This window comes from Crocodylus porosus, unplaced genomic scaffold (genome assembly GCF_001723895.1).
Source record: "Crocodylus porosus isolate Cpor-Errol unplaced genomic scaffold, CroPor_comp1, whole genome shotgun sequence".
In the NCBI taxonomy this organism is placed as follows: Eukaryota; Metazoa; Chordata; order Crocodylia; family Crocodylidae; genus Crocodylus; species Crocodylus porosus.
The window spans coordinates 139,181,466-139,203,305 of NW_017728931.1; the positions used below are offsets into that span (position 1 = coordinate 139,181,466).

At 44.3% G+C, this 21,840-nt stretch overlaps 1 protein-coding gene across 1 annotated transcript in view; it reads left to right on the top strand.

Annotated features, from left to right (window-relative positions):
* MKLN1 (muskelin 1) overlaps positions 1-21,840 on the top strand; it is a 103,167-nt gene that overhangs the window by 14,989 nt on the left and 66,338 nt on the right. Inside the window, exons 3-5 of the mRNA XM_019543763.1 lie at positions 347-424; positions 1,795-1,860; positions 14,678-14,790. Coding sequence (XP_019399308.1) covers positions 347-424; positions 1,795-1,860; positions 14,678-14,790 — 257 coding nt within the window. The remainder of the gene's footprint in view (positions 1-346; positions 425-1,794; positions 1,861-14,677; positions 14,791-21,840) is intronic.

Genomic DNA, 21,840 nt, shown 5'->3' on the forward strand with positions numbered 1-21,840 from the left:
ATGACCCCAGCTGACTTCCTGCCCTTGGGGCAGGGGGCTGGACTCGATGATCTCCCGAGGTCCCTTCCAGCCCTAATGTCTATGAAATCTATGAAATCTATTCTGTGGGGGTGTGGATTAAGTGGCCGTTTACTCTTCATTCTGGTTAGGATGCAGAGCGAGGTAAGGTATGTTATAAAAATATGCTAGTGAGGTAACTGATGTGCAGAAAGTGATCATTTTGAAAACTGCATCAGGAGAGCAGGTAGGAGAGAGACAGATGAAATTGCCTACTTCTAAAAGCTATCTGTAATGTAATGGGAGCGCAAATCTTACAAAAATCAACAGGCTGCTTTTGTGTTTGCAGATGGTCTGTTCAATCAGTACATCAGTCAGCAAGAATACAAGCCGCGCTGGGGTCAGATCATCCCCAAAAGTACCAAAGGTAAGTCTCTTAATGGGACACTTCTTTTAAAATCATCCAAGCATTAATAGTGCTGCCATATTACTTTGTGGATTTTCGTAAGGGAATGATGCAGCAAAGGAGGATATTGGATGGTTTTAATCATGCTTTTTACAGGAGTCAGTATTGTAGCAGGGTGAAAAGGAAATTGCATCTGCATTTTTTCTCAGATAGTGAAATGTAAGTGAATCTCCAATTCATTAAGGAACCTTTCACAAAAAAACAATAGCTGTGAGCTCAAACATTAGACAGGTCCATTTTAAAACAAGCGAGTCATAGGTTAATAACTGTTGGCTATGATTGGAGTTGAAACACGGTACAAATTAAACGTAAAGTGATGCTGATAATGGGAAACAACATGGAAATTAAGCTTGTGAATATATTTGTCTTGGCACAAATGGAGGTAATATTAGAAATATCCAGAATAACTCAAATTTTGGTGGCCATCGTTAGACTGTAGAAGTTATTGTTAAAAAGTTCCCAGCACCTTTTACCATTAAAAGACAACTGTTAACAAACTCTGCTATGCAGTACACTGCCATAGCCACCTCCCAGGACAACCATCCTGTATGTAACACCAAAGTACAATGGGTTAGCTAAATAAGCACACGGACAAAACCTACTCCTGCAAATAAAATTTAAGGGTTTCTTTGACACCAGTTCCCCGATGAGGCCGAGGAGCTAGATCTTCTGCCCCAGTCTGTAATACTTGAGCAGCTGAGTGACTGGAGAACTCCTTTAAATGGGAAGGTAGGATTCCATTTGCACAAGAGAAAGTCAAGGCAGTGTAAAAGAAGCAAAATTGACTTTTTCTTTCTTTTGCCTGTCTTGACATGGGGTGTTGGTTAGTATGATTGGTGGAGGGAAGGGGGCACTGTCTTTCCTGGATGGATTTGGGCTGTGCCAGCTGATGTGGCTGGAGCCACCTCTTGAAACTGCTCTTCATCCTGTCAGGGGTTGAATAAGCAGCTACCCCTTCTTCAGTTAGAGAAGGATGCAAAGGCTGCTGTTAGCTTAGCTGCTTGGGGATGTTTCAGTTACTGTTTTAAAGTTTTCTCTTGCAAGATTCTCAGATAGTACCAGTGCCGAGCATTGTATTCGCTCCCTCTACCCACGTCACTGCCTTGTGTCTGGCAGATAAAGCAGTTGAACGAACTGTTGTCTGGGTTGTCTTGAGCAAAACATGCTGTTTCTTTGTGTCATTCCTGGGCATGGCATGAATGGTTAAAGAACTCTGGGCTGTTCTTAAATGACGTTACTTCCCCCTAGTGCTTAGGCTGTACAAGCGGGTAGATGGCTTCACTTTGAAATCATGTGTAGGTTAAAACTTTTTGCTTTGCTTTTGAAATAAGGTGATGGAGAAGACAGCAGACCAGGAATGAGGGGCGGTCATCAGATGGTCATCGATGTTCAGACAGGTGAGCAGCCGTGGTCCTTTAAGAAAAATTAGGTGCATTTTCTCCGGGAGCTTATATGTAGCTAAGCTGCCATTATCTTAACAGAATAATACAAACTAACGCTTGTCCCTTCATATACCATGTCTTGTGTCTATTGGTCTTTGGACAACACTGCTTTCCTTAGAGTTAGACTTGGGTATTCTGTTTTTTGTATGGGGAGGGTCTTTGCCGACTAACCCTCCCCTAGTTTTCAGCATGCTTGCTGTGATGTTATGCATACGTGATTTTTTCCTCTGACAAGTTGTTTGGTTTGGAGTAGGAGGCCTTAAGAGCACTCGTTTTCCCTACGTACTATAAAATCGAAGGCTTGGAAACGGTATCAGCGTATGTCGTCAGAGTACTGTTGCTCTCAAATTCCTAGAGCGTTCAGTACACAGTAGGGCATCCAAAGCAGACGGCTGAGTATCTTGAACCCGAATGAATTTTTCCTCACCCTCAACTCTGTTCCTTGCCAGGAGCCCCACTTCTTTAGGAGCTGCGGACTCCAGTCCATTGAAAGTACACGGATAAATGAACCTACTTATTCCAAAACACTGCATCAAATGGTGAAAGAGAATGAATCTCAGGTGTAAATGTACAGTACGCAGTATTTACTTTCTGCTTCTGGTTTACAGTTTGAACTCCACTGTAAATACTCTGCCTGATTTGAAACTCCATTTTGAACTTCAAGGTTGCCCTTAAAGCCAAATGCATAAAGACAAGCTAACACAGCTGCCTACACCAGTAGCTCAGTGTGATTGCCAGACTGCCATAGTAGTTCTGCTTAAATTGGATCCCTGCTCGCTGTGATTCCCTGAATTTCATCAGAACCCTTGGAGCCAAAATGAGTTGAAAGTAGTCTAACAGTTGGATGCTTGTTCTGATTATTTTGGGCATGCATTTGAGTCGGATGCAATGCACTTAAGCAGGCTGAAGCAATTCCATAAAAGCTGTACAATTATGGACCCATTGGCATATTGTTTTCAATCAAATTGTGCCTTGTGCTGTGGCTGAAGGCTTCTTTCCTAAATGACCATTTGACTAAGTGGTGCAGTCTATCCTGTTCAACTCCAGAGAACATATGGCCTACATCAAGACAAAAGTATGAGAAGCAAACCTAAGCAAGAGGGTCAGTTTTGTGACAGTACTGGATTTTCTTACTATCTTTAGATGTTCTGTCTGCTGATACTATTCACGTTTATTGTTTGCTTATATTGTAACCCTAATGCTTCCCTTGCTAACATAGATTGTGGAAGGTGACCTGCACGCTGAAGCGGAGGAAAGAACATAATATATTTACTTTATTCAGTGAGCCTCTTTTTATAGTTGTCTGGCTTGAAAGGCAGGGGGAAAAAAACCTTTTGACACTTCTTTAATGTCCCATAAGAACATAAGAAGTGCCGTACTGGGTCAGACTAACGGTCCATCTAACTCGGTATCCATTCTATCAGTGGCAGGAGTAGATGCTTTAGAAGGAGATCCCTGAACTGGGTATATCTAATTGATCTGTCTCTGGCACCATTATTTAGTTTTAGAGATGCAGAGGATACATCTGTCTTCTGTTTAATAGCTGCTAATAGAGGCATCATCCGTGACTTCGTCTAGTCCCTTTTTGAACCTGGCTATGCCCTCTGCCTCTACAGACCCCTGTGGTAATAAGCTCCACAGGTTAACTTTATGTGCCGCATCTAAAAAGTACTTTTTCTTGTTGATCTTAAACCCATCTCCTACTTATTCCACCCCTAATTCTAATATTCTGGGAGCTGGTGAACAACAGTTTCCTGTTCACTTGGTCCACATCCTTCATGATTTTTATAGACTTCTGTCATGTCCCTCTTGGCTTCTCCTTTCTGAACTCAAGAGACCTAGCATTTTTAGTCTCCTTGTATGGCAGCTGTTCCATACCCCTGTTTTTTTTACCTTTTTTTTTTTTTTGGTTGCCCCTCACTGTCCCTTTTTTAATTTCACTGCATCCTTTTCGAGGTGCAGAGACCAGAACTGCACACAGCATTCAAGATGTGGGTGCACCATGGGTTTGTATAGTGGCATGACTTCAGTTTTGTTTTCAGTTCCCTTCTTAATAATGCCCAACATTTTTGGTTGCTGCTGCACATTGAGCTGATATTTTTAGAGAACTGCCTGCAGTGACTCCAAGGTATTTTTCCTGAGTCATAAGAGCTAGTTCAGAACCCAGCATTGTGTACCTATAATTGAGGTTATTTTTCTCATGCGTGTTATCTTGCACGTGTTGACATTTGAAGTTCATGTGCTATTTTTTGCTTTTTACTTGCGTACTTTCCACAGCTCCTTTCCATCAGTTTCGGATTTGACTATCTGGAGTAATTTAGTATCATCTCCAGACTAGGAAATGATACTGTACATACTGATTTCCAGGCGGTTGATAAACAAAGGTGAACAAAACTGGGGCCAGCACAGATCCCTGCAGGACCCCTCTTTTGACCTCCCTCCATCCTGAGTAGAGGCCATTTAGGCCTCCCCCTTGCTTCCTATCTTGTTCAGGGACTGCCTCAGAGGAAGTACCCAGGCTTTTTTATACAAGGGAGTCAGATGTTCTTGGACAGGCCAAGTCTTAGGAAGAGCCTTGCAAATAAAATAGTCTTACTGGAGCTTGTTTACAGTGAAAGCTGTAAAATGCACCCTAGTGGTCATAGAACAGAGCTATTAAGATGGATTTTTATTTTTACCGGCATTACTTGGAAATAAGAGGGTTATGTCAATGTGGAGGCTAAGTGTTTTAAATCTGCATTGCTAATATCATGAGTTCTCTTCTGCCTGTTCTTTTAGCACCCGGGACTTTGAGGCAAGGTGCCCCCTGAGCCTTTGGCATATGACGGGGCCATCCAACTTCTGTGTGGCACAGGCTGCATGACCATCAGGCCACGCTAGTGGGGGTCATAGACCCTGCTGCTCTGCATGCCCAGGGGTCCTCCCCTCTCTTCCTGTGCCTCCCTACTGCACTCTGCATCCCTGTGCTGCTGCTGCCCACGTTGTCCTCTGCACCGCGTGCCTGGGTGCATCCCCCCACTGCACTGTGTGCCCCTATGCTACTTGTTGCACTGTCCTGTCTGCTGCACCGTACACTCGGGTCCCCTGATTGACCCTTAGCTCCCTGCCTGCAAGCATCCCTGCCATACCACGCTATTCGGGCATCCCAGGCTGTGAGCTTCTCTGGCATTGAAGGCTGTGTGCCACACTGCATCGCTCGGCTCCCTGGGCCAGGGTTGGGAGGGGGAGCTTGGAGACTCCAGTTGCGGCTGCACTGTGAGCAATGGAGGAAGCAGCAGCCTGGGGGCATCAGATTAATCCCTTGTTAGCCATGGATGGCCCTTGCGCTGCTAATTGGACAGTCGTGGTCTTATGACTGCTGTTTTTAGATGAGGTAGTGAAGAGTTTCTGGTTGCTTAAACTGACTTGCTAAAAATTCATATAATTTGTCTGGGTAGACTGGCTTTTTTTCCTATCCCCTGAATTAGTTTCTCCTAGGAAAGTGACTTTTTTGGTCACCGAGGGTAACTTTGGATCCTGTCTGCAGCCCTTGAGGAGGTTCCTGCTGGAGACTGCTTGAGAAGCTGAACGCAGCTTTGCTTGGACCCATAAAATCTGTGTATCTTGGGCGGTTGGTGTCTGGCTTTTAATAATTCTGGTGTTTCTGGTACAGGCATACCTCAGAGATATTGTGGGTTCGGTTCCAGACCACCGCAATAAAGCGAGTCACACGAATTTTTTGGTTTCCCAGTGCATATAAAAGTTATGTTTGCCCTATACTGTTATAGTCTATTAAGTGTGCAATAGCATTATGTCTAAAAAACAATGTACATACCTTAATTAAAAAATACTTTATTGCTAAAAAATGCTAACCATCATCTGAGCCGAATGGCGCCAATGGAAAAATGGCACCGATAGACTTGCTCGACACAGGGTTGCCACAAACCTTAAATTTGTAAAAGCACAATATCTGCGAAGCGCAATAAAGTGAAGTGCAATAAAACGAGGTATCCCTGTATTTTATTTGGCAGATGACCAGGCCATGAAGGCTCCTGATACTCTTTGTATTTTAAAAGGCACTCCTTCTGTTAGTGGCTGTTCAACTTCCCTTTGCAAATGGGTACCATTTAACGAGGCTACAGGAATCTGGCCAGCCTTGGTCTTCGGGAAGTATTTTACAAACTGAAACTAGTCTCCCTGTGCAGCTTCCAGCAAGACTCATGCTAATAGAAAAAGGGGGCAAAAAAGCAACCCATACTCCTCCATGACTTAATGAAGGATAATTTTCATGTTTTTAAGGATGGAGGGGAACATTTTTACTTGGCACCTTTCAGATGAGTTAAGTGCTTTTTGAATGCGGGCATTATCCTGTAATTTGGAGTTTATATGCAACAAAGTGACTGTCACCAATAAATTTGTGCTGGGAATAAACCCTGATTCTTGAATGCCAAGTCCTTCCTTAACTGCTCCAGCTGTGTGTGTGGTGTGGCTCAAATAGGATTATTTTCTTCCTTAGCCTCAAGTTAAATGAGTTGCCAAGACCCAAAGGAAATTCCCTTGTCCACAGACATAAAAGTATGTAACTGGGTTGGATGCTTGCAGTGTTGCTTCTCTCCTTCCTGTCATGCTGGACAGGCCAATGCTACCTTTTCCCATCTTTTTCTGAAAATAATTGACTTTTTAGGGGGATGGGTTGAAAAGGCATTTGCATATTAACAAGCAGAAGTGTGTGTTTTTAAATTTTTGGATGTTTCCTTTCCCACTGAAGGAATTAAAGTAATGGTAAAATGGTTTTAAATCAACAGGTTAGACTGTTCTTATGATAAAATGGCGTTGATTCTCTTTTGGTGAAATGGCGCTTTCTTTATATTTTTGGAAACTTCATAACTTCATGCACATGTTGGAGATGATGGAAGAGATTGGCATCTTAATGCCATGTCTCAAGGATGTAGACTGATATGCCCAGTGCCAAAAATATTATGATCATCACATGGGCACCATAGGGTTTTTTTTCCATCTTAAGATACTTGAGACATTAGGTGGGGGTAATTTTTCTTCAGGACCCAAAGATGCCTACAGTAGTTCATTGTTGTTATGTCTACAGCAAAATATGCATATTTATAAACCAAGTCATGCCTGGCAAATCTGGGTCTTTTTGTGCACACAGTTTAAAACAAATTTATATTATGAAGGGAACTTTCCTTTCTGTTTTTTCTTCGAGGTATTTTCTTTAAATGGGGCACAGGAAGGTTTTCTGTACCTTTTTAGGGGAGGACAAGGAAATACGAAAAAACACCTTGACTGGGCAAGTGCTCTGTGTAGCTCTCAAGTAGAGCTACGGTTCCTCCTTTATATACGTAGATTCTGGCAAAATACCCAAGTGGTTCAGTGCTGCCTTCCCAGCTGAGCAAAACTGCAAGCAGCAGAGTCATTGCTGTGATGCATTTTGGAAGAAGCTAGAGACACTTATTGTTGGTATGTTGAATAAAATCATTTTGATGATGCTTTGCCAGAGCTTTTATGGAACAAGCAGGAGGCAGGTTTTACCTAGCGAAGACTTTAAAGGAACAACTGCTTCTATTTTAACAATAATGTGATGCGTTTTGGTGACACTGTTTGCAGTTCTCTCGTTAAGAGTTGAGCTTTTTGTGCTTAAAGCTGGATTAAATAACTTTAGGGGGGGGAAAAATTGTTGCAGGTATGGGGAGAATAGCTATAGCATTTGCTTTTGAGTACAGAATGAGTTTCTGTATTTAAAACTAAATCTGTTAATGATGGAAGCTAATTTCAAAGATCATTCCTTTAAGACACTTAGCACCCCGTGTTAGTCTCTCTTCCCCAACTGATCCAAATGATGTCGCACCCAGAGACATCCAGTGTAGCTAACTCACTAAAATCTAATAATTTACACTACATTTGTTATTATTAACTTTCACTATATAAGTGAGCTTCTCCACTAGAGACATGAATATTCTGTGTCACAAAATTCAGCCTGTCCTTTTTCCAAGACGGATGCCGTTTCCCAGTGTCTTTATGACTGTAAAGCAAAACTGTCCTTCCAGAAGACCCACCACTTTGCACGTGTAAAATTGCCTGTCTTCTCACTATGTGTGGGTAGCTGTTGGAAGCGAGGCAGCCAGAGGAGAGGGTGCTGAATTAGCAGATAATGAGAAGAAGACTGCAATAACCATTAGAGCAGAGATGGATTCACAGCAGCCTTTGCATGTGGACAGTGTGGGAGAGGTTGGGGCAGGGATGTCTTGGATTCAGACAAAAGTTGAGGGAGGGTGCTAGCAGGGTAGTGCCAAGTTTGGGGTCAGGACACTGTTAGCAGGTAGGAGGCTTGTGCTGCAGATGGGAAGGATTTTGCTCCTTTTACCCATAAAAAGGTCTTTCTCGGAGATGTGTGCTTAAAGAAAGCTGAAAGCGAGACATGAGCCTACTGGGTTGGAGAGGGGAGGCAGAAAGATGACTTGCAGTATATTGTCAAAGGCATTGGGAGAAGGGCTACGTGTGCATCACTTGATAGCTGCTGTAAACCAAATCTACTGTAACTTTAAATATTTGAAGCCATTCTCTCACTGTCCAGTATGTAGACTGGGTAGCTTTATTAGCCCATAATATTGAAAAGCTGATAGGCATATTGAGGTAATTAGAAAAAAACACTTCATTGCTGTTTTATGAGGCATGAATAAACCTGGTGATTAACTCTTCAGTTCAGTGGAATCTAGCTAATTCAAACTGTCTGAGACCCCTGTATTGTGGTTCTTATGTACTAATGAGTGACAAACATAATGATGATGCAAAGGTAGTTTATTATGGTGCTTTTGACAAGCTTTTGCTTGATCTGTATTTCATGATAAATATACTGTTGTGTATTAAATGTAAGGGTAGAATTTTTCAGAGTGTGTAAGACCCATTGAGTCAATGGAATTTAAGCTTAACCATGAGGCAGAGAACAGTTTTACCCAGTCTTACTAGTAAGAGATCTACTTGCAGCAGAGCCTGTTTATCACTTGGGGAGCAAACAGGCTTAACACTTGAACCATTTCAAGGATGTCACTTGTTTGGAACCAGTTCACAACTGTCCTGGTTTAGCAGTTTCCATGTGTGTGCTGCCAAGGGGTCTAAGAAGAGCAGTCACGTTTTTAGACATTGCGGCGCTGTCAAACTGCCCCCAAGGGGTGGTAGGGATTACCCAGCCCAGCATGCCTCCCACTGGCGAGTGCCTTGGTTTTCCCCCATGTTTCTGAAGCCGTGGAGGATGCCAGGGAAGACCAAGAAATCAACTGCACCCAATTGTAATGTTCTGATCCCTCTTCTCTAACATTGGGCATCTTTACACGTGCGCCAGAGGGCAGGGCTTTAATTAGAACAGCTCTTGGGAGCCACTAATTAAAGCACTTGCAGTGTCTCGTGTATTCAGTATCTTGCACTTCAAAACAGCAGGTTGCTTTAACTAAAATCCATTCGACCAGCTTTAGTTAAAGCATTCCCACCAACATTTTGAAGTGCGGGGACTCTGAACGCTTGAGACACCAAGGCTGATGGTGCATGTTAATTAGCATGCTCCAGCCGACTGGATTAACCGAGTCTGCTCTAACGCACTGTGATTACAGCATGTTGGAGCAAGCGTCCCGCATGTCTACAGGCATCCATTGAGTTCAGTAAAGCCTCTTCTTGTGCTTTACCAAAGTGTTGGTGGGTGGGTAGATGGGAGGGAGGGGGGAAGCAGATGCCTAGATCCCTGCTTCTGGGTTCCCAAGACTGGGTGCTCTCCGGCTGTTGGAGCTTTCTTGACTTTTAAAGGGTACTTTTCTCCCAAGCTGCTACTCGGCTTACTGCAGTTCCTAGAAGCATACCAGGGTTTGGTGCATCGCAGCCTGGTTTGTGGTGGGAGGAGAGGTGGTTGGGTGGGTAGAGGGGATACTCCTGCATCTGGGGTTCTGGGTTTTTGGGGTGCAGCCTGCCTAACTTCTCCATGTCGGTTGCCAAGAATAGAATGAAAGTTACCAGCGGCTTGGGGAAAAGTGCTGCTTAGAAGTGGCAGAGACCACAGGCAGATCCCCCGGAGCGCAGAAGCAGGGGTGCCCCCTGCACCCACCTAGCTTCCCCCAGCTTAAATCAACCGGGAAGCCTTGGAGTGGGTCAAGTTCAGGCAATATAGATTGGGGCAGTAGAGTTCTGGCTATATACCAAAGTAGACAATTGCTGTCCAAGGTTATGGGGGAGGATGGGGAGGGGAAGAGGGAGTGAGGAGTGATGCAGTGTGGGATGCCTAGAAGGAGTGATCAGATGCTGTTTACAGAAAGCTTGATGCCCGCACATGACACTGAACCAATTCAAGGAGGACAGTTTCAGAATAATACCTGATTATCCAAGTATAATATATTATCCAAGTATATGTGTAATATGTATACACACAAGTACATACATACACGCACGTGCACACATGCATATAAATATGTGAAATATTTCAAAAGATTTAACCCATTCTAAATTGGCTTGTACATCTAGATGCTTGCAGTTTAAACAGCATTTAAAATGTGTTACGTCCATCTCTACCCTCTGAGGTGCACCCTCCGTAGTGCCATGGAAAATGGCTGCACAGCATAATCCTACAACCGCACACCTTCTTGAGCTGAAGTACGACCGATTTGATGATCAACTTCAAAGTGTTGTTACTTCTAACTGAACGTAACTCTTCTCGCATGTAACTGGTCAAATTACTTGGTACTGTAGTTGCTTCTTGATTGGTGGCTAGGTTTTGTATTGTATTTGTAGAATAGCCTCAAGTCAAGTCAGTCCCAAGGCCACTGCAGCTGTTGGGGCATCTTAGATGCTGTAACGACCCTGGTTGAGTTGCTTTGCAGTCATTGGTGATTCTTCTGGCAGAGCGACCTGGAGGCACCCATCACCTCTTTAGGTATGTTGGCCGTTGAATCACAGGGAGCTCATCTGCCCTTTGACAGGTCTTGTTTTTAGTGTCCACATACTATCCTCACCCAGGCAAGTCCAGGTAGTCTTCGACAAGCCAACCATGGAATAGCTTGTACTGGCTTACGTGGTGCCCGGTAGCAGATCAAGAGAGGCTTGGCCTGACATTAGCCTAACAGAACAGCCTAGCAGCTGAAAACGCCAACTCTTCCTCATTCTCCACTCTGAGAGAGTGCAGCAGAGAAGATGGCCTTCACTGCAAGGAGAGAGGCTGGTTCTGGTTATGACTGCAGCTGGAGTGATTAGAGATGACTAATTTATTATGTACTCTTCTGCAGAAGTGAAATTTGGAGAATAGAGGGCAGTATATGTTTCTAGGCAGAGGGTAGTGCAGACCTAGTAGTCCATCAGCTTCTCTTACTCTTAGGAAAGAAAAGGGCCTTTGGGGAGGGCAGTAGTCCCAAGAGCAAGGAAAGAAAGAGGGACCAGCAGTGCCTCAGGGACTGCATTTTGGCCAGGAAAAGTAACTTTCAAAGTATTTGTGAGTGAACTCTTGCCAAAATATTTGATCTGAAATTTGGATATGGCAAGAGTAGATAAAGTTAAGATGCTGTCATCCAGACTTGGGGTCAGATAAAGGCTTTGGGTGGATGCACTTGCTAAATGCTTTTGAATGGCAGGAGGGATTCTGATCTCCCTCTTGATTACCCAAGGAAGAAGGGAAGGGGGAGCAGCTGGAGTGATGCAGCCTTAACTTTCATTGTGGTGCATACTTCACAAATAAGTAGGAGGAGACTCTTCTTGTGCCCAAGAGTCTACAGCAGCGAGTCTCAACCAGGATGCTGTGGTACCCTGCAGTGCCTTGAGATCCTTTCAAGGTGGCATGGGATGCCATGTACTGTTAGGCGTGCTAACATGATTCCCAAGATAAACCCAGAGATTTCTGCTAGGAATCTGTAGTGTCAAAAGCATAAAGACCACCACAAAGACCATTTCTGCTGTAAGAATAAATGATCCCATATTCATTTAAACACGAGAAAAAATTGCAGCTAACCCGCAGGCTTGTTTTCTCTTCAGTTCCTTGACTTGTGTGTGTTGAGGTGGTGCTTAGGACCACTGTAATCATGGACCTGGGACCCTTTTCTACTACATAAGTATGGAGTAAAATGGTGGCTGCTGCCCCAGAGGCTTTACGGTCTGAAATGAGGACCTGAAGGTGTGAACCTTGCTGCAGAATTAATATCGTTAATAATAATTTGCCTCAGCTTTGGGAGAAGAGTTGCAAATACTGCCAGAACCCCATTAAGAAACTCTGAATGTTTTGGCAGCAGGGAAATTTATTAAGAAATACGGATGTCCTTCCAGAAAAGTATAATTTTTGCACTGTAATATACTTATTCACAGGCAAGCCCATAAATAACCATACACAATAAAATATGTTGAGTTTGATTTTTGTCCATCAGCCAAAAAGACTGATGGATGAGGAAGAGGAAGGTTCGTCATCCCAGAGTAGATAATGATGGAGTCTTTATCTCTGGCCTGGAAAAAAGTTGCGTAGTAAGATGAAAAGTGAATTGGACGCATTCTTTTTTTAATATTTCTCTCACCATTAATGTGTAAGCACTGAGATGCTTCAGGTTAGCATTTTCTTGCATGATATTTCACTAGTTTAACAATTTTCCACATTATTTCATTTTACCAGCTTTCTTTAGGTAGATGAAAGGTCTAGTTTTCATCAGATTCATTCAAGTTTGCTATTAAACTTCATCTAGGGCAACAAAACCTTCACAGGCAGGCATGACATTTTGGCAGAGGCCCAATAGGATACGTGGTTTGTGCCAAATCTTTTATTTTCTTCAGCTATCAATGAAGCTGTTGTGGTAATGTGGGTTTTGTGAGCTGTGAGAATCTGTGTGCACAAAGGGACCTGCTCTTTGCAGGGAACATTGGGAGCACTGAGCCCAAGAGGAAGGGTAATTAAAGTTAATGAACCAGGGTAACCTTTCCTTGGTGATGGCCACCAGTGCCACTGTAGATAAGGGTCAATAGCTGTTTCCATGTTATGTCCCACTTTAACTGCTTTAATTGGTTTCAGAGTAAAAGTTGACAGGCAGCTGTAAAAATGTATCTAGTTATATGATAGAAAAGTCCTTAAGGGAAGATGTGAAAATCCTTGGAAGTCATTTTGACCATCCTACTTTTTTGGAAAACTTAATTTTGAAAAATGTAGTTGAACCTGCAGATCCTAGTTCATTGCATCAGTCCTTCCTCCCTTGCTTTTGACCAGCACTCAGCGGTGTTAGCTGTTTGTATGATGGGCGCAGAGAAAGGAAATGTGTTACCTCTCAAGATACTAGTACTTGGGGAAAATAACGTGAAACTATTAGTCAATTTAAAACTAAAAAGGATGGTTTTTTGTTTGTTTGTTTCTTTTTACATGGGATGTTGTTACCTTGTGAAACTCACTGACACATGATGCGGTGGCTCATTGCTTAACCCAGTTTAAAAGGGTATTGGACCTAAGGGGATTGGGCATATATTTGGAGGAAAGGTCCCACATGACAGACGGGTGCAGCTTGGGAATCTGAACTTCCTAAACCTCCTATTGCTGAAGGCTGTAGTGGGAGAGGAGCAGGGGATGTACTCTTTTTGCCTGCCCCGTTGCATCTGAGCTCTGCCACTGTGCAAGATGGGATACTGTACTACTACGTGGGCCTGTGGTCTGACCCCATAAGTGACAATTCCTCTGAGTAGATGGGGAAACCCTTTAAAGCCCCCACCTTGGTCATTAATTGTCTGGGAAGGTCATAAGCACTGTTTTTTCCACGCTTATTAAAGCAGGATCTTGGAGTACTTTTAAACTCACTTTAAGGGAAGCATATTTATTTCCCCAAAGGTGGACTAAACAGGAGAGGTTTCAACTGCGTCAGAAGTTTGGCAGAGCCTGGTATAGCACCTAGCTCAGGGGTGGGTGGCCATTATTTGGGCCCATGGCCCACAAAGGGAGTTTTGCTGAGCTGTTGTGGGCCAAGTCAGCATCTCCCTCTCCCCCACAGTGCAACAACTCAGGAAAATGCTGTATGTGGCATGCAGCCACGGGCAGGCGGGGAGTGGTGTTTGGGAGCGAGATGGAGATAGGTGGGCAAAGCCAAGATCATGGGGTAATGACAGCACGAGGCCAGGGCAGAGCCACGATCTGTTGCCTGCATGGGCCAGGTTCTGCAGGCAGGGGTGTGCTCATTGTGGCTCTGCCCTGGCCCTGTGCTGTCACCACCCCAGGATCCATGGGCCAGACAAAAACCTCTTGGCGGCCTGGATCCAGCCTGTGGATCATGTTTTACCCACCCCTGATAGCTGGGGTGACATCTCGCCCAGCACACAATCTTAACATCTTACTGGATAAGCAGTGCTGAGGCCTGGCACCCTCAAGTGTGTTAATGTGTTGGACTTTTGTTTTTCCGGTAGCATGAATTACAGTATCATGGATTCAGTCCTCCTTAAATGTGTATTTGGCAGGGAGCAGTACATGAAAATGGGGCTGGGGAACATTGTGACTCGACTAAATGACCTTGTAAAGTTCCTTCAGTCCTGCTTTTCTATGATCCTGTGCATGTACAAAAATGAGAATGGCCTGGGAAACTGGATTTATATGTGAGGCTGCATCAAGCTTGAAGTGCTCCGAAAAGCAAAATTAAATAAATCTCCCTTTTGAGTTGCTCTTTCCATGTGCTGGCAATGAGAGCAGTCTGTTCAAAAGAGAACTTTACATTTTCTTGCTGGCCTTGTGTTTGTGGTTTTTGGTGGGGGTTTTTTTTTTTTTTTTTTAATCATTCTCTTTTTTTCTTTGTTGATATAGAGACTGTTTATTTGTTCGGTGGCTGGGATGGGACTCAGGACCTGGCTGACTTCTGGGCATACAGCGTGAAGGAAAATCAGTGGACTTGTATCTCTAGAGATACTGAAAAGGAGGTAAGTTCCACGATCATTCCTTGTGTATAACGTGATCTGTTATACTCGCACTATTTGGCAAGTTTCTGAAAGGCTTCAGCATCACTGGAACATCATTCATAAAGAGCTTACCAGTTTAGCATTAAATGTCATCTGGTTAAAAGAGATAACTGCTTGCAATTCCAAAAATTTTTTAGTGAGTTTTTATTTGAATCATCATCTTCAGCCTGTTTTGCTCAACAGTTGTATGAAGCCTTTGGCATGGCTAGTAGAAATCTAGATCAATAGACCTGTACCTTTTTTTTTTTTTTTTTTTAAGGCCCAAGAGACTATTAGTTCATTTTGTCTATGTCACAGGTCATTGAAACTTCAAGTTACCCCTGTATTGAGCCCAGTACCTTGTTAGCTTAAAACATGTCTTCTAGAAAGGCATCTTGTTGTGATTTGAAGGCTTGGAGAGGAAGGACCCTCTTGGTAATTGTACTAGCTATTACCCTGGCTAGGGGAAAAAGCTTGTCTGGTTTCAGCTCGTTGGTTGTTGTACTATTCTCTGCTAGATTAAACAGCTTCTTAGTAGATGGTGCATTTTCCTTTTGAAGGTACTTTAATACTTGAATAGAACTACCTTGCTAGCCTTTTGATAAGCTGTAAATGGCTTGAGCTTTGTTGTCTTCTGCATAAGTGGATTTTATTTCCTAGCCATCAGATCTTTTTGTGGCCCTTCTTTTATCGCCCCCCCCCCCCCAACATCTTTTAGTTTTTCACTGTACAAGGTACAGAAGGGCAACCAAAATGATCAGCAGCTTGGAGCAGTTGCCATACCAAGAGAGCCTAAAAGGGCTAGAGGCTGTGTGGGGGGATACGATAGAGGTCTATAAAATCATGAAGGGTGTGGACCAAGTAAGCAGGGTACTGTTGTTCACCAAGTCCCAGAATATTAGAGCTAGGGGGCACCTGCTGAACGTAGTAAGTGACAGGTTCAAGACTAACAAGAGAGAGTACTTCTTTTTTGCAATTCTTAATTAATTTGTGGAATTCATTGACACAGGAGGTGGTGGAGGAAGGTTAGCATACCCAGGTTCAGAAAAGGGCTAGATGGACTGTAAGTCTGATCCAGCACAGCACTTGTATTCTAATGGATGCCGAAACTGGGTGCAGTGTTTCAGGATCGCTCTCTCTTGAGAGCTGCTCTTAATGTCTCAAAAGGTAGGAGGTAGTTACAACTGCAGCCTTCTGCCAGCAGACCCACCATACCCTCCAGGGCAGACAAGACCATGCATCTGGTTTGTGCTTGCAGTAGACCCTGCTCCTGCTTCCCTACCTGGCTGAGTGCCCGCAGAGCAGAAGGAGCCTGGATGAGGTACAAGGGGAAATCACTGGCTGGAACAGCAGCTTTCACATCTCCTTTCTTCTCTTATTTCATTATACCTGTTCCCTCAGCAGGGGTGATGGGAAAAGGCACTAGGAAGTGACATAAGCCATCTCTGGGTTGAGAAATCCTGGGAAGCACCTATGAAGGGGAACTGGAGGAAAGGCAAGGGCGATGGCTGGGTACTGCAAAAGTGAAGGAGATGGACAGCAAAGAGTATCTTGGGGAAGAACGAAGGGCCCTCGAACAAGAGGGGAAACAGTGGGGTAATTTTTTAGAAAAAGGCTGAAGGAGCATAAGGAGAACTTGACACAGGAGTGTCTCAAGCTTTGAAGAGAGAGGTTGGAGGTGTTGGAGCTTGTGGGAAATGGTCTGAGAAGAGTTTGGACAAGGTAGGAGGAAACGTGGAATATGGGAAGGTCCACAACATAATTTGAGTTTTTATTGCTGGGCGATTGCTGAAGAAGAGCGTTTGCAGAGGTTTAATAAAGTACACACCCATGTAACAAACTGGCTTTTATACTCATAAACAAGTATTGTCTGTCTGTCTAATGAATTCTGGGCAAACCTGATGAGATAGGAAAAGGTCAGAATCACATCTCAGTAAGTAAACTCAAAAACAAACTCCAGATGTTCCTGTGAAAGGAACATCAAATGTTCATAAACAAGTTGCTAAAAGGAAATGTCTGACATGGAGTTGTTGAAAATATTCAAATAGGTTCCAAGAGAACTTGTTTTCCTTTCATATTGGAGCATGCAAGTTCTCTTTCTGTCTCTCTAATGCTTATTTGGCACAGGTTTTCAGTACCCCCTGAATAATTAAACTGTTTAGCTAAAACGAGAGCAAAATGCAATTATTGTCCTGAATTAATGTAACCTTAAGTGTTAGATTTAAAAAAAACAACAACAACCAGTTTTAGGACAAAGATGTAACATTAGAAGGAAGATGATAGTGTCACCTATATTTAGGCTGCCTGGCCCTTTCTATTATAGATTTATTCTTGCAACCCTTTTAAAAACTGTCTTGCTTCTGGCTTTTTTTCCTGGGTTGAGAAATACTAGGAGGCAGCTGTGAAGGGGAAATTCCTCCACTGAGACCTCAGTCGAAGGAAATGCCTTTTTGTCCTAATAAATTCCATTTGGGTTTAACTCAGCATTTTGAGCTTCTGAATCACAATTTCTCTTCTGCAGCTTCTGTTGTCAGCAAAAGGTTGGTAGCCTGCCAGAATAACTGGATACTAACAATCTAAAAAGTTGGGCTCACAACGTGGCAACAGCTGCAGAAGCAGATGATACTTTGCTGAAAACTGGGTGCAAGCACTCTGGCTGCTGCCAGAGCAACTGGAGCACGGTGTGAGGTGGGCTGGACTTTTTTCCATTTCCCACCTTGGTTTTAGTATGTGGAGCCAGTGACGCCCCTGCCGTCTGTTAGGGCCCTACCTGGATTTAACAACCATTTGTTCTTGCTCTTGTGCCCCTACTCGTAACCATCTTTTTTGCATTATAATATGATACAACAAGCGTAGTGCCAAAGAAAGCATGGTCAGATTCATAAATGTCAAGAACCTTTGTTTTGGATGCTGTTGAACTAGGTTAAGCCTTTAGAGGCAGTGCTGTATCAATGGGCAAGACTTGGTAACGATGCAGTAATTTTAATGGGAAGTTGGTGTCTGAATCCTGTAAGTGACTTTGAAAAACATAGAGCCTGTGTTGTTACGGTCTGTCCTCCAGTCTGTTAGATTCATAGATTGTGACCTCGGAAGATCATTGGGCCCAGCAGGAAAGACAACTGGGGTCAAGTGACCCCAGCAAGGTGACCGTCCGGTCTGCTCTTGAAGATCTCCATGGTAAGCAATTGCACCTCCTAGATGTCAGGGTTAACTGAGAGGGCTTTTTGTGGTCTCTTGTTTTGTCATCAGTTGGAAGCAACGTGCCTTGGTGGTGTTTGCTTAGAAACAAGGGCTGTAAAGTATTGTTCAAGTGCAGATTTTTCTTGGAAGAGGTAACATGCTAACTTAGTAGAAATATTCACAGGAGAACTTGAGCCCATCAGGTGGTCATATGAAAGGCTTCTTTTTCTTGTAAGCTGATAGTTTTCAAAAGTGTTTGAATTTCTTGGAAATCGCAAAGCCTCTAAATTGGGTCAGAACTGTAGAGATTTGAGAGCTCAACCCTACCTAGTAAGTAAATTGGCACCCTGAGTAGAAGGATGATTTGCCCTTGTATTATGGTTCATAAAATTTGTATTACAGAAGCTCCTTGAGACCCCATTTGTGATCGGGGATCAGCTGTGCTATGGGCTAAATGAACATGGAGTCCTACACCTTATTCATATCTGAGAGAGAGAATGGGCGAAAGAAAAGAAATACAGCATGATGTCTGTCTCCAGGAGCTACTGTCACCCCCGTTCCGCTTCCTGCAGGGAGCCCTGCTCCCTTCAGGGGTCTCATGACCCACCCAGAATCTCCCCAGTTTGTTCCTTTGGGTAGTTGTCTCCCTCTGCCATGGTCTTGGGGTGCCCTGCCACCCCCTGAGATCTTTTTAAGCATGCCACAGGGTGCAAGAATATAAGCCTTGTAAGAAATAAATTGGTTTTTGAAATGGGGTACCACTAAATTTAGAAAAGCTGTGGAGGGTGTTTGGATCTGAAAGGGTTGTGAGCCAGGGGTGCTTGTACGCATGCTGATGTCATGGAGTACACACACCAAAAATTTCCCTTTGTGTGGCTTAATGGCCTCACACATTGCACGTAGGCAAGTTTTGTGAGTTTTAAATGAGTTTGCATCATTGCAACTTGGAACGTTGCAGCCACTAGTCAGCTCACCCCCTGGCCATGGGAGGGGCAAGCAGGCTTTGCCAAAAAAAGGGATCAGGCCCTTCACCATTTCTGCTTTAAGGCAGGCTCCTGTAGGTGGCAGGAGCCTGCTTTAAAGCAGAAGCGGTGGGGGGGCCCAGTCCTTTCTGTTGTGGAGCCTCCTCACCTGCCCTGGGGCTGCAGGGAGCAAGCTGCCAGCGGGCCGAACAGTCCCTGAGCTGTGAGGGCACCCCCCAGTCCTTCCCTGCGGTAGTGGCATCCTTCGGGGCTGGGTGGGCAGGCTGCTAGCTGGGTGAGTGCTGCCCGGGCTCGTAGGCACCTGGTGCAACTTCCCGGGAGCCTGCCCAGGCTTCCAGCACCTTGCGCACCATCCCTGCTGCCTCGCGGGCAAGTCGCCCTGTTCCCAGGCGTTCTGCCGGCCGCAGGTGCGTGCTGAAGGCACAAGCAGCGAGGGGCCCGATCCTTTTCTTCGGCGGAGCCTGCCTGCTTCTCCCATGGCTGGCAGGTGAGCTGACAGATTAATGGCACATATTAATGACCCGCCGGCCGTGGGAGAGGCAGGCAGGCCCTGCCAAAACAAACAAACAAGAAAGGATCGGACCCCTTGCCACTTCTTCCTTTGGCAGGCACCCGTGGCCACCAGGACAATGCCATGTATATACGGTGGTAGAAAAACAAAACCCACCATTTCAATTCAAAGCTCAGCATTTCTATTAGGGGGCATAGTATGCAACCCAAGGACTAAACCCCTGTCACGTGAACAAGCACCCCAGTGTTTTAAGATCCTGGGGCATATGCCTAACTTGCAGCATGTGAATAAACATAAAAGCTGCAGGGGTAGCTCTTTTTAATAAGGTGTCTCGAAGTTGCATGGACACTTTTCTTTCTAGGCGTACAAATAATTGGACCATAATTATGTAAGGCAGAAGGCAGGCCGGGTGGTACCTTAAAGAGTCCCTTGTACAGACGAGCATAAGCTTTTGTAGACTGCAGCCTGCACTGTCAGGAGGCTGTAGCCGGCAAAAGGTTAAGTCTTTTTGAATGATTTAATCTTAAGGTACCAGCCTAACACAACTGACTACTCTCTACTATTATTATTCTGGAAGTAAGGTGGCTTCTGTGCTGTTGAACCAAATACCTCTGTCGTTATGAAAGATCCTTTGTTTTCCTAGGTGTGATGCAGGCATGTAGAATTACTGCCTCAAAGATGTTACAGAGTAAACCTTGATCTGGCAAGTTCCTCTTTCCTTTGGGTGTTTGTGTGCATAAGTAGATGTGTATGCCTCCTCAGGTACTACTCTGATCCTAGCAGCACCTGTACATTGTGCGTGCACCTGCCTCTCCTTGTGCTCTGCATCGGGGACATAGACAACAGTGGGTTTCCTCTCTTCCCTTAATTCTTCTCAACCACCTTAGCTTGAGGGTGAGCTTTTATAGTCTGATCCGGCCCACATTTGGCCTTTAGCTGCTCTCAGCACCCACTTTCTTCACTTTTGTTTCTTGTTTTGGAGCTTCTTTGGTCAAATGCCAAGTGTTTTTCTTATATACTACTTCAGAGTGTTTCAGTCGGTCCCCCCCCCCCCCTTAAATGCTAGGGCTTGATTTCCAAATAGCTTGGCATCTGACTGCTCCCATTTAGGCATCTGAAAATGCCATTTTGGGAGCTCTTGGGTGTTGAGCACTCTTGAAAATTTGGCCCTTATGAACAATAAAAATAGACTTTAAAAAATAAGCTGTGTTTTTGTTCTGACTTAAAATGTTAAAGTTATTCCCCTTTCCACTTCTCTTAATGCTTTTTCTGTATTTAGCATGTAATATTCCTCCAAAACTCATCCCTGCCACTCCACATCCAGTGTGGGGCCTTATTCCCCAACGTGTGGCCCCCTGCATTGTCTCATCTGGCCATGACAGATGTACAGGAAGGCAGCAGCAGTCATACCTAAACACCTCAGTTGGAAGATGTCTGTGTTAGACAGCAAAAACAGCTTTGCGGAGGAAAGACTACTTAAGTACATAGGGGCATTATGCACCATGCTCTGAAGACTGCTGAACGTCGGCATTGCTGGATTTTGAGTGGGAGCCGGGGTTGCTAGTCTTGCAAGAGTATAAGTGCTTAGGGCTCTGGCCCTATTCTCAAGTAGTATAGAAGGCACTCGGTAACATAGGTTGTTGTAGGCTAAATTAAGGGTCACTTTTGTCTATCTGTTTTATACGTGCTACCATGACAGTAAACTGACCCTGGCCCTGCAGTGTCTAGCAAAGACTGCTGTTTTGGCCCTGTCTTATTAAAATTAATGTTCTGTGACGTCTCATTAGGACGTGTAATCTTATTTTACTTTGACCTTGTAGGAAGCTTGTTTATAAGCAGTTCTCTAAGGCATGAGGCAGTATACTAAAGCAGGGCTGTCCAGCTTGTAAGCAGCCAGGGGATGGTTGTCTTATTAGTTGCGCTAGTGGAGGCCACATGCCCAGGGGCCACACCAGTAGGAGTCGGGGGCTGTGTGCTGTACTGTTGCCCCTGCCACCATTGCATTATGGGCCTCCATATTGTCCCCCCCCCCGGCTGCACTGCATGCCCATGTGGCCTCAGATCCCTGTGCCTCAGACTAGAAGTGGGTAGTAATGTTTTTCAGACCAAAAAACCCCTGCTTCTTGCTTACCAGAAAGGAGTAGTTAGTCTGCTTTTAATTTCAGCTGGATGATGTAGGAGTCGTAGAAGACACACAAATAGAAGATTGTGTAGAAGCAAACTTGCTGTTAATCCCAATCTGGTGAAATGGGAGAAGCGTGTGTAGTAGGAAGACGGATACTAAGGCAACTTGGTCAGCTAATGTACCTTCAATTTAAAATAGTCCCATTTGGATGTCCTATGACCTTTTTGGAAGGA